Raw genomic sequence first — 13602 nt, 5'->3', positions numbered from 1 at the left:
AAATTGGCAAGAAGGAACCTTCTTGCTTTATGCCAACTCCGAACGGCATCTGTAAGGCAGATGAATTTTTACTGAGAAGCTTTTCTCGGCAGAAATATACTCGCAGTATTTGCCAAATCACTGCCGTATGGCGATCCCGCTTAGAAAAACTTTTTTTTATTAAAAAAACTGTTTTCTAAATTTATCGTGTTACTTTTCCCGGGAGTTGAACCCAGGATATTCAGTGTGAGAGGCGGAACACACTACCACTACACAATGGCGGCGCGTTTTTTACTTAACAATTGCGTTTTTGGTGTTTTCCAAATTTTTTTGTATATGTGAAGTGGGCTTGCTTAGCGTCCGATTTAAATACCGATGGGAAATAAGTGCTTAGAACACATACACCAAATTTCAACAAGATTTCACAAAATTGACTCACTTGCTGGAGATTTTAGACCGGACGGTACTACATGTTTTATGCCGGCTCCCAACGGCTTTCACTGAGACGCTTTTCATGACAGAAATACATACGGAGTGTTTGCCAAATCGTTGCCGAGGGCGGCCACGCTTAGAAAAATTTTCTTCTAATTGAAAAAACTTCGTTCTAAAATTATGATGCTGCCTTGCCCGGTGCGTGAGCTCAGGATCTTCAGTGTGGACGGCGGAGCACGCTATCACCACACCATGGCTGTCGCGAAATACGAATAGGTCAGGTGTAAATGAGAAAACATAAAGAACTGAATATCCATCATTTGCAATTGCAAGAAGCTCGGACATTAATTTATTTGGCGCAACATCAGTGTATGGAGTGTCGTCGATCGACCGAAAGAGGCGTCCGTTTAGAATAAGTAAGGTCTGTTATTCAACGATGGAAAGAGTAAGGGAATGATTTTACCGACTTAAGTTTTGTATGCGACAACGGGTCATGCTATTAGATAATCGAGTAAACGGTAGCTGATGCTTAAAATGGCCGCAGGGAAGTGCTGAATTTAGCACCGTGCTCGCCAATGCACATTCAGAATCTTTGGGAAAAAGTAAAAAAAACACATTACGACACCACTGACTAACATATTTTGTAGAGCAACAGGTGGAAATATTTTGATTAATTGGTGAATAGAGCTGATATATCAGAAACTGAAGGCGATCACACATGAGCATTCCAGCATGCAACTTAGTACTAGAGTTGGATTTTTTAGTTCAATTAATAGATTAGTTCACGTCTAGTTCGTTCAGTCAACTGAACTAGGTCTTTAGTTCCTTAGTTCGTTCACCTCATTGAACTATAGTTCAATCAATTTAAATAGTTCAATAGTTCAATTTGAAAATGGCATCAAACGGAAGATAAAGATAAGGACTCCTACGACAATTTATAGAAGACACACGAACTCTGTCCCGAAGCAACATTAAAATCATGCTTGGTGACTTCAACGCTAGATCGGAAAACAAAGCCTGCATGAGGTAACATACCCCAATGTGAAGAGGCTGATTTATTTCACCTCGATACCGAAAATGGCTGTTTGTTATACCAACCCATAAAGCAACCTATGTGTCTCCTGATCGAGAAACGCGAATCCAAATTAACCATGTTGTGATTGATGCCAGGCACAGCTCTAGCGTTCTAGATCGGCGCACTCTTTGAGGTCCAAATATCGACTCGGGAAACCATCTTGTGGCAGCCAAGATACGCACAGCAAAGTTAAGGAAGTTTGCTGTCGAAAAGCAGCCCGCACAACAGACTGCTGAACAACAAACTTCTGTCTTGTCGGTAATTTATAACCAGGGCATTGGGAAACCATTTCAATTAGTTTACGGAAATCTGGCTCCTCTATAATTCGTAGTGCATGGTGTCCTTTGGCTATCATCGTTAGCAGCTGTCTATCAATTTCGTCCGATTTTTTTTTATTTGGCGGCTTTTTGGTATATGCAGTCATTTTTGGCTGCTTAAAAGGAGACTTTTCCGCTCTTACTTGCTGACCACCTTTATCAGGTTCAGACATTAGATCCACCATCGCAATGTTTTCTTCATCGTCGTTTTCCAACGCAGTGAAGGGATGTTTACTTTTCATATGCCGCCTTAAATTTCCAAGGGACCCACCAGAAATACTTATTGCAGCTCCGGAATACTTGCATTTAACTTTTTTTGCACCATCGCTTTGTTTAAAGTGGCCCCATATCGAACTTCGCTTCGGCATCTGAAAATAATAATCTTTATTTAATACACACATTCATATATAAAAAGCATCACTTGGCTACTTACTATTGCATGTATAAATTACTAATTATATGATTTTGCCGAATTGCCGGGAAATGCAATCAGCTGTTTCGGTATACATATGACAACGAAGTGAGTTGCCATACGTTCTAAAACAACTTAAATACATTTTTGCCTGCAAAGTTGCCACATAAAAGTTTAGTTCGCTTTACTGAACGAACTACCGAACTAGTTCAATTAAAAGAACTAGTTCGTTAGTTCTTTAGTTCGAAAACGACCCAAGCATGGAAATGCTCTCTCACTCCAAGATATGTTAGTCGGAACAAAGAAAAGTTCTCATCCAATGATATTATTCTTTGGGGATATGCACGATGTCACGTACGTAGCTTATCTTAATCTATATATTTAAAACAAAGGATGCATGCTTGTATGTTTGTCAAATTTGCAGGATAGCTTCTCAGAAACGCGGAGTGAAATGAAACTTTTTCCGGGAGGTGGACCAGGGACCTATCTATTCAAACAAATTCCATTCACTGTTAGATTTGCATGAAATTTGGTATAGCTATTTGTAGCTCTTTCCCTAAAATAGTATTTACAATACTTTTTTTTCCGGAAAATGGACGAGGAGCAGATGAGTTTGAACAAATTCTACTAGCCCAAACCACTATTAATTCGTACACCCAGCATTTTTCTCAAGAAACTTTTATCACTACAGCATATCATATAAATGGGTAAATATATTTTTTTAATGTCAAAATATTAGCACTTATTGCAACATGATAAAACAAAAGCAAAAAAACTTTAATAAACCTTTCAAAAAGAGAAAACAATTTGACCATTATTAACTCGTAATCGTAGGATTGTGTAACGTCGCCCCTATTTTTTAACACGGCTTGCATCCGCTGGGAAATTGTGTCAACCAAGCTTTTGCATTCTTCGGAAGTTATAGAGTCCCAAATTTCATGAATTTTCGACCTAAATCCGTCAATAGTTTTTTGGGATTTGCTTTGCAGCTTTCTTTTCATGAATGCCCACAAGCTCCCAATGGAATTAAGGTCCGGGCTGGATGATGGCCAATCCAAAGTTTCGATATTATTTTGCTGAAGCCATTCTTTAGTTTTTTTTTTGCAGAGTGGGGAGTAGCAACATCACGTTGAAAAATATCTCCACATTCAACAATTTTTGATACTGAAGAAAGAAGATTTTCCTCCAGGATATCAATGTAATTGTTGGCGGCAATGGTTCCATTTATAAATGTATGTTGCCTTACACCCTTTGCTGACATACATCCCCAAACCATCACACTCGCCGGAAACTTTGTGGTACGTCTTAAACAGTGCCGTTGATATGCTGCGGATTTCCTCCGAATGACTCTTTTCTTTGCATCGCCAAAACATACATCAAATTTTGATTCGTCGCTAAAAATAATGGAGTTCTATTGTCTTGGAACCCAGCAGAGTTTTTCCTTTGCCAAAGCAGCCGTACCTTTTTTTGTGAAGCTAAGCTGTCAATATGGGATTTTCTTTGGCCTATAAGAGCTTGCTTAACTTACATTATAAATTCCATAGCTCAGTTTTTCCATTTGCTGGCGAGTCCATTCCCCTCCCACAGTTTTTCCAATCCGATCTGACCATTTGTTCGCAGTGTTTTTTAAAGAACTCCGACGATTTTGCTGTATTATATTGTCTAAGATACGAATATCGCGAACCATAATTTTAGAAACACGACCCCTGTTTTTGATGGCAGTGTTACAGCCAGGGCCGTAGAGAGAAAATCCGGGCCCGGGACTAAAGAATTTACGAGCCCCTATAAAAAATCCACTAATACATTTGATTAATTGGAATTAATGACGTCTAATTCATAAATCCTTATTAATGGATTCCATAAAAACAAAAAAAAAATTAAAAATTTTGCCACATCAACTAAATGATTTTTGTACTAAGAGCTGAAAATAAAATTAACACAGAATATTTACTATTGTACCGAATTTAGGGAAATCCCGCTTATTCCAAACCTTATGCTAACGTTCAAATCGCTAAACTGTTGAATAAATAACTCAAATATCCAATAATGCAAAATGGTCTTTATTATACTACTTTGAAAGTACTTCAAAATAACACTTCTACTTCACAACCAATAGCGTGCTTAAATCAAAACTGATTAGTCATGCCCAGCTCGTGTTGCTTTTATACTATCGGTTTCCTCGCTCACTCATTTCTTCTAAGGTGTAGTAATTTCGTGAACTTCATGCTTGCTTACCAGCTATATACATGTATATTTGTAGTTTGTAGTAGAGCTGCAAAATAGATATAAATATCGATACATCGATACCAGGTTCGTGGTGCGATTATCGATGTTTTTTTCTAAATATCGAGTAATTTATTCCCATTTCTTATTCCTTTTTCTAGCGGCAGAATTACCAGCGTCTAAAACTATGGTAAGACAAATAAAATATGAATAAATAAAGTTACATACATTATGTCAGATTTGTGTTTATTTTAGATGAATACCTAACAAGTTGGTGGCTCTGAATATTGAAAAATTCTTACAAAAGTCCAATGTGAAATTTACGTAATTTTTTTCATATTATATACACATATATACATGTATTCGTATATGTAGATATACACGCAACAGGAGATATCATTGAATTTGAAGACGAAAATTGTGTTGCCAAAAAGCTACGAAGTACAAAGTCAAACATTTGGACCCATTTTGACAAAATCAGCAATACTATTGCAAATATGTTTTACAACTTTTGATAATACGTCCAATTTGTTTCACCATCTAGAACGATCGCATACAACTGCAAATTTAGATTCACACAGCTCGCCAAATAAGATAAATTTTTATATGAAAAAACACATGAAGTACCATCATCACTTAAAAGGCTTTTGCCAGCACCCTACTGGGGTTTAGCCACCGCAGACGTTCCACCTTTTCCCATAGTGGATGACAAAGGGTGTCGTAACTTTGTATATACCCTCGCTTCGCTGTATAAGCTACCATCGCGGACAACTTTGCAGAATGTATTTTATGATCGTTGCGAAGTTATAAAGATCATATTACATATATATACATACCTGTATATATTATATTTACATAAATGTCTGATACATACCTGATATTACTTTTAAATTGAATGAGCGCTTTTCACTATAACAAAAAATTTGATATATATCGCGATATATCAATACCCTCCCTCTTAAATATCGAAAATTTCGAGTATGCCGAATATCGATACTTTTGCAGCTCTAGTTTTTAGCCATATGCGGGTGTATATGTGAGTACTACATCGGCTGATGATGACATGCGTTTGTGAGTATCTTTCTGCTGCCTTGTATGTATGTGTGTACATGATGATTGATTTGTTTACGTACAGGGCCGCGGAGAGGGGGGAGGCAACCAGGGCAATTACCCTGGGGACCGGAAGGTTTTTGGGTGCCCGGCAAGGCAAAGCAGTATTGACAGTACTCTAACTAGGATTTCATAGATACGTACATATTTTGTTGCTACAAAAAATTGTTTTAAAATTGAAAATCACTAAACTAAAATCATAAGCATCCAATCAAATACTCTGGGGCATAGTCATAGTCGAAATAAAATGTGATTTTAAGTTAGATAAACATTTTTGACACAATTTTATAAGCGCTATCTGTCAAAAATGCTTCAACTAACTTAAAATCACATTTTTTTCGACTATAACTATGCCCCTATCGGTGTGGTCGTATTGCTTTTTCATTTTTGTAAAAAGCCAGCGACATCTGTAAATACAGGCTGATAATAAACTAGAGCGTTAATTTGAAAAAATTAGTACACTTGACTCGTTTTGCGAAGCGCAAATTTGTGCAAACATATGAGTATGCCGTGGATAAGCTTAAATAGGTCATTGATGAGTTGAAGAAGTTCAGGGATCAATTGTCGATCATACTTCAGGAATGTAAGGTTCTGGCAGGGAGTATAGGAGTTGTGAATACCTTCGCAGAGAGAAGAAGGAAGATAAGAAAGCGCCAGCTCGATGAATTACCTGGCGAAGCACCTGAGTGTGATTCCGAAACTCAGTTAAAACAGCAAGTTTTTTACGTTCTTTTGGACTGCTTTATTGGTAACATGACAAGACGTTTCGGAGCCGTAAATGACATTGCGATTAAATTTAGTTTTTTGTGGAAGTATCAGGATCTGACGGAAGAAGAGCTCAGAGAAAAGGCAACGGCATTCTGCACGATTTATGGCATCGATATTTCTACGGATCTGATAGATGAAATTATTCATCTCAAAGCCATCCACTTAGCAAATTTGGGATGTGATTCGCTGCCACCATTTCAACTTCTGAACAAATTTCACGACTTGAAGATGGAAGTATTGTTTCCTAACATCTGCATAGCATTAAGAATATTTTGCACACTTCCAGTCAGTGTGGCTGAAGGGGAGCGTTTTTTTAGTCTATTGTCTAGCGTGAACAATTTTTTACGTTCTACTATGAGCCAAAATCGCTTGAAAAGCCTTGGAACATTGGCGTTGGAGTCCAGCCTTGATCGCAGTATTAGTTTTGAATCGGTAATTTCCATATACCTACGCAGATCAAAAAATATGGAAGGTTTTCCATGGCTGATTCAAGCTCTTAAAATGTACATATTTTTAAAAAGTTAATGTAAGCAATCAAACAACGAAATCTAACATTTCATTTATGTAAGTGCTCCAGTAAATCTTATTTTATATGAAATAAAACTGAAAATGAGAATTGAAAAATGCATGTATGTTATATTATTTTTTTACTGGATTGAGTTTATTTTTTAGGGGGGCCCGTGAACGCGAACTGTCCCAGGGGCCCGGCTCGGCTCTCTGCGGCCCTGTTTACGTACATACGAGTGGCTGCTTAGTATCGGCTTAGTGATAATATTCGTCACACTATACTGTTTTATTGTAACTTAGAAATAAAATTTTCTTTTAAAAACCACATATTGTTTCAAATAACGTTTTCTAGTTATTTGGTAACATTTTAATACATTTTTGATAAATTTAATGATGATTATAAAAATAAGAAAAAGAGTGGCTTTTCTTGCTTTTTTCACTGCAAATTTTTTTATAATAATATCAGACTTTAACTGTCCGTTTTGGCAACGGATTCAACACAAAGCGTGGCAAGTCCTGAAACTCGCTCTGGAGACTGACGCGATCTATGAAAGTTTTTGATTCTTGAAAGGACGCTGAATGAACGTTCTGAACTAGCTACAGTGACAAGTATAGTGCAAAAGATATGTAAAGCAACACAAATGTTGGGGAAATTGTATACAGATTTTGAACATAGATGACATTTAGCAAATCCAATGGTGACAGACCTTTATCAAAATTTTGCTTCGTAAATGTGTTTCAAGTGAATTATTTCGCATTATAATCTTTGAGAAATGTCCGAATTGTATTTTTCGACAAAATTTTGCTGCGCTCGCCTGAACCGTAGTTGCATCCATGTCTGCAAATTGCCACAGAAAGGAGAACGTCCCGCTGCAAATCGTCCAGTAATGCCAGTGATTACCGAATCAACGATCACCAGGAATGTATTGTTTTTAAAATCAGACTCCGAATGATCTGTAATCATCTCATTTAAATTATCTTCAGAACGGCTTTTGGGTTTTCTCTTTCGAATGTCCGAAAACTTTAGCGAGATGTTCAATTGAATAGCAACTGTTTTGCATGCGTTTCAAATCGTGTCCCATTGGTTCCTGATCAACTTCAAATTACCTAATAAGGCATAAAGATGTCAGACCTTGTTGTTGTTGTTGTTGTTGTAGCGATAAGGTTACTCCGCGACGGCTTTGGGGAGTGTTATCGATGTGATGGTCCTTTGCCGGATACAGATTCGGTATGCTCCGGTAACACAGCACCATTAAGGTGCTAGCCCGACCATCTCGGGAACGATTTATATGGTCACATTAAACCTTCAGGCCATCCCTCCCTCCCCACCACCAAGCTTCATGAATGAGTTTTATCAAATATACTGTCATGGCAGTTCTTAGTCATTGTACGAATTAATAGTGGTCAAACAATTTTGCGTGGGTGAAGAAGTGCAGTCGGTTTTTTGTTTTGGTTTTTGTCTTCTGCTCTGTATAATAAGAGGCGATATTTTTAAGTGAGAGTAAAGAGTAATAGATAACCTTTATTAAGAGCGTGTGTGAGTACATCGAGTTAGCGCCTTAGCAAAAAAATTCAATGTATACGAATTAATAGATGTTTAAGGTTCATTAGCCACTCGAATGTGCCTACGGAGGGCAACTTACTGGCTGGGTTGGCTACTTACGCCTTTTTATCACCTTTCACTAAATAATTAACACGGCACACGATTTTATATAATAAAAGGGTTTATAATATTTATTTAATATTAATACTTTCACAACTAACTTTCTTTAGAAGAATATTTTTCTTGGTTTAAATTTAAACTTCAAAGTGCACAAATCGAATTAACAAGCGTTTTGGGAGTAGAAAAAATTATAAAGGTTTCACCGCGCGCTCAACGACAACTGAACAACTCCGTTTTGCGGCTGACCGTTGAGCCTTTGGTTTTTTACTTCTTTACGTATGTATATGTACATATGTATACTTAAGGTACGTACATGACAAAGAAGCGGTATTCTTCCAATTTGATTTAATATATTTTACATTAGGGCGTTCGCATTTATGATATAAAATTTTTAGGTGAGTATGAATTTACAAATGAGTAGGAGTTTAAGGTAAGTATATGTATATATGTATTTTACTTCATTAAATTAATTCATTGGCTATGTATACATTAGAGCGGGTCGATTTAAAAATCGCTCATTGCTCTGTGAAAATCATATTCTAGGGATCAAAGTAAGAAACTTTGCCGAGAACCATACCTCTAAAACGAATTCTGATGTCCCCCCTTTGGGTCGAACTTTTGGGTAGGGGCAATTTCCATTCTACCTGCTGTGTCTTGTGGTGGCTTAAAAAAAACAACACCAGCAATTTTACGATCTGCAATTGTGTCACAGTGATACCTTCATTTTTTAAAACGGTTGAATAAAAAACCCACACAACTATGTTTACGACAAACAAATGCATCACAGTGATGCCTTGGTTTTAAAAGGGTGTTGTAAAAACGCTAATTTCTAATATTTTTTTTAATTTCTTTTCTATTACTAAGTTAAATTCATTTTTTCATTTACATATTTTCTGACTAAATAAATTTTTAAAGAGAAAACTAACTCCAAAAAGAAAAAACATAGGCATTTCAAAGTGGGATTTTTCAAAATTTGACTGCAGTGTTGAGTTTAGCTGTTATGCCTTTTGGACGTTTAGTAATCTGCCGCTGTTAAAAAAATTGTTTAGCTTCAGTCTATCTACATCTTCTATAAAAATCAAATTCTGTGTGTGTATTCCCTATGAAAACGTGTTTGCTATACTTCGATCATCACAAAATTTTGACTCGAGGTTCCTTCGATCAAGACGAAAGATTTTCATATTTCAGAAGTTTTTGTTTTTTGGCTATGCGAAAGAACTTAGCTCCCAAAAATGATCATGTTAACAAAATCAATGATCGCTTTCAAAATCAATTTCCTGGTTAAGTGACGAAACATAAATCGAATGACACAGCTACAGATGAAGATAAAATTGTGAATTATCCAAATGAATTTCTATACTCCTTAGAACCAAAAGGAATGCCTGCGCATATATCAACTTTGAAAATTGGCTCACCAGTCATGCTTCTTCGGAATGTAATCAAAGCAACAATCATCAGCGGTAAAAGCAATACAATAATGTAAAATAAGATACAATAAGATACAAGAATAAAATGTTTTAACAGAAAATTTCATCAAATACGCGTACAAAATTCAATTCAATTTACAGAACAATAAATTCAATTATCAATAAACAAAACAGGAAAATAACGCAACATCCATTCGATCTCGGTCGTTACAACATGCGCCTGGTAAAGCTTAATATTTAAGATTCGAGACACTTTATTTCCAGAAAGTGGGTAAGAATGGTTCCATTTGTTTGAAATTTATTATTTAGGTAGCCTTTCGAATATAACTCAAGAACCGATGAACCAATTTTATTTTTTTTCCTCAGTTTCGTAGATGGTATGTAAGTGGACTTTAATTTCATATTTGGACCCATTTTTGAAATATAGACCAAAATGTGAACCAAGGTGATTCCAAAATATTTTGTCACAGTATGGGTATCAAATAAAGGGTTTTAGCAAAGCGTGATGTCAAAGAAGATGACCGAGAGGGAAAGAGATATAACTAAAAGCCATTGGCTGAAAAAGAGCTAAAGGAAAATAAAAGTAATTTTCAAGTAATGCATTCATAGCCATTAACAAAAATTAACGCATAAATATGTACTACATATGTCAAGCTGATATGAAATAAAAATACATACATACTTATGTATGTATACTTGAAGTTAAAAAATGCCAGCGAATGCTCGCTTTTTTCACCATTCGATCTTATTCAACGTGTATATATGTGACGCATAATGTGATGTGGTGAAAGTCCCACTCAAAGCAACTATGCTTGTACAGTTCACAGCAACCAACCAGGCGAACTGCAATTTCAACCTGTAAATTTTGTATTACATCTTAAAACTTCACTCTCATAACTTTTTCATAACGCGCCTACAAAATCATCTAAATATTACAATACCAAAATTTCATTGAAAAAGGTTGCGCCGTATTTCTTACCTTTCATACGAGTCTTGACCGAACATTTAGTACATTTTCTTTTGAACTGAAAGTACTATACTCAAATCTGAAACTTCTCTTTTTTAATCAAATGAGAAGTGGCACAGATTAAAATTTACCAAGTCAATTGATTTTAGGAGAAATAATAATTTTTCTATGTGGGACCTGGATGATTTTAAAATATTTAACTTATTATGGGTATCACACGGTAGGAGCTGTTCGGACTATCAATATAGGATGCATTTGGTTTGTATACAACTTCAAGCTTCTTGCTTTCCTAGAAGTTACGACAAATTTGCCGAAGAACTTCAAATCTCATGTGATTTTATTCTTTATCTCGACTCGTACCCACCTAGCGCCATTTCTACCCCATTTGCTGCATTGTCTTGGTCCTCAGAACTATGCGTGAGATGGGGATTTTGTAGCTTAACGGGATGTTTCTATCGCGTAACTCCTATGTTTGGTAACAAAATTCTAAATATCTGGGTCACGGCGTCACCTATCCGAAATGTTAAATGCATTGTCACCTGATCTTCAATTAGATGCCTCTCTAGTTTCTAGCTTAATTTTATCTGATCGTACAGTTTTTTGACTTTTCTACATCCATGCGATACCTAGCGGAGGATTTTGTCACACGTGTTAAACTATCATTGAACTCTGAACCACTTTTCAAAACCCTGGGAAGGTAACTAAAAAACGGACTCCAAAATTTCAAATCCCGTATAAATTTTCTAAATATTGTGACTTATGTATGGTCTAATGTACTTTCTAAATATCTGGATGTCTACTCCATTAAGCAGATTTTTTTACACTGAATAGAACGATAAAATAGGGGTCTATGTTATGGTAAAAGTGAAAGCTAATTTTCGAATTCGAGCGATTGGGTTTTTAAATTTTACGATCTTTGTGGCTCCAAGGTTGGTACAAGGTAACTTCACTTTGACTGCTGACACAGTTTGAAATGCTGAAAAGGTATTGTAACTTCAAAAAAATTTTGTTTTGGAAATTTTTAGTTCTTTATGGTACTTTTATTCAACTATCAATTTAAAAAGGATAAATAAATATAGAGCTGTTAGAAAGTGTGAACTAATTCAATGTAACTAAAAAACTGCATCAAAACAGCAATTCAAAATCTTTATCCTTCTTTTAGAAGAGTAGTGCTCCTTGAAATCCGTTTTATTTATTTGGAAAACCACCCTGCACCGCTGTTGAGAAATTAATCCAAAAATACCAGTAACGCTATGAATTGCGCTTATCAAACCTTTAATCTCTAATGTAATTGATGACGCTATACTACTATGGCCGTATGGTCTGAGCACAAGCTGTCCCCAGGCACTGATCCACTTTGCAGTTGTTAACGCTACAGATCTACGGGTGGAATGTGTAGAATGTCATACAATGCAGCCGTCGGGGTTGTTTTCAAAGCTCCCGTAATGCTAAGCATTGATAACTTGCATACCCCCTCTAATAATAATATTTAGAAGTAGGCTCTTTTTTGTGTGGGTTTCCACCAAACAAGAACTCCATAGTATAGGTTAGGGTTTACAATCGCTGTAAATACCCAATGAAAAAGAGAGGGCGGTAAACCCCACGTACACCCCAGCATCCCATGTAAAAGTGCCTTCGAGGCCTTCTTCACCCTCTCCTCCACGTTGAGCTTTCACAACAGCTTACTGTCTAGGATAATTCCTAGATATCTTGCGGAAGATTTCACCTGTATTGTAGGTAGGTTGAACTGGCCGGTCCGTGAGGAACTCACATAGACTGATTGATTCCGTAGTGTTACCAGAAGTTTGTTTTAACGACCAAACTGAAAAACCCTTTCAAAAACCAGGACTTATGTTATAAAATAACTCCGTCCCCTTGGAAAATACTAGAAGCTTCCTAGGACTTAAGCCACTTGCTGCTTCTAGATCTGATGGCTGTATCACTCCTAATAGCTGAAGTCTTAGCTTGGCAAGTGCAGGGCACGAGCACAGAACGTGCTCGATCGTTTCCTCCTTCAACCCGCACTTCCTACATCTGCTATCAATGACCAAGCCTAATTTAAAGGCATGTGACGCCAGAAGGCAATGTCCAGTCAGAATACCCGTCATGAGTCTACAGTCCTCTCTTTTTAATGATAGAAGCAACTGTGTTAGTCTAAGGTTGTAAGACCTGTGCATAGTGTGCACCTCTCGCCTTCGCTTAATCTCGCCAAATCTAATTGGGACATCTACGGAGCAAGCTTCAAGGGATGCGCCCTTTTTAGCTAGTTCGTCCGCTTTTTCATTACCATCTATTCCCATATTCCCTGGAACCCAATATAGATGTATGCTTCTCCCTGTCCCGATTCTCTCCAGAGACTGCTTACACTCTAACACGTATTTAGGTGCTGTGCTATGCGAGATTATTGCCTTAATTGCTGCTTGACTGTCAATATAAAAGTTAACACGGTTGCAGCTTAAGCTATTCTCTTCCAGGGTTTCTACTGCTTTGGTTACGGCTAATATTTCCGCTTTTAAGATGCTACAGTAATCCGGTAGCCTGTAAGATCTGCTTATTTCCGGATCAGCGCAGTATACCGCAGACCCTACTCCTTCCACTACTTTGGAACCATCGGTGTACACATATATGGCCTCGTCCGCCATTTGCGTACCCTTGCGCCAACCGTCCACCTCTAGTGTGGCCTTAAGATTTCCCTCGAAGCGCAGATAGGGAATCATGTAGT

At 37.0% G+C, this 13602-nt stretch overlaps 1 protein-coding gene across 1 annotated transcript in view; it reads right to left on the bottom strand.

Moving 5' to 3' along the window:
• Positions 1–13602, bottom strand: part of 5-HT1A (5-hydroxytryptamine (serotonin) receptor 1A) — a 407259-nt gene that overhangs the window by 226825 nt on the left and 166832 nt on the right. The window contains exon 4 of the mRNA XM_067777162.1: positions 1612–1632. Within this exon, the coding sequence (XP_067633263.1) occupies positions 1612–1632 (21 nt within the window). The remainder of the gene's footprint in view (positions 1–1611; positions 1633–13602) is intronic.

This window comes from Eurosta solidaginis, chromosome 3 (assembly GCF_040869045.1).
Source record: "Eurosta solidaginis isolate ZX-2024a chromosome 3, ASM4086904v1, whole genome shotgun sequence".
In the NCBI taxonomy this organism is placed as follows: Eukaryota; Metazoa; Arthropoda; class Insecta; order Diptera; family Tephritidae; genus Eurosta; species Eurosta solidaginis.
This window is presented reverse-complemented; position numbering and strand designations above follow the sequence as displayed.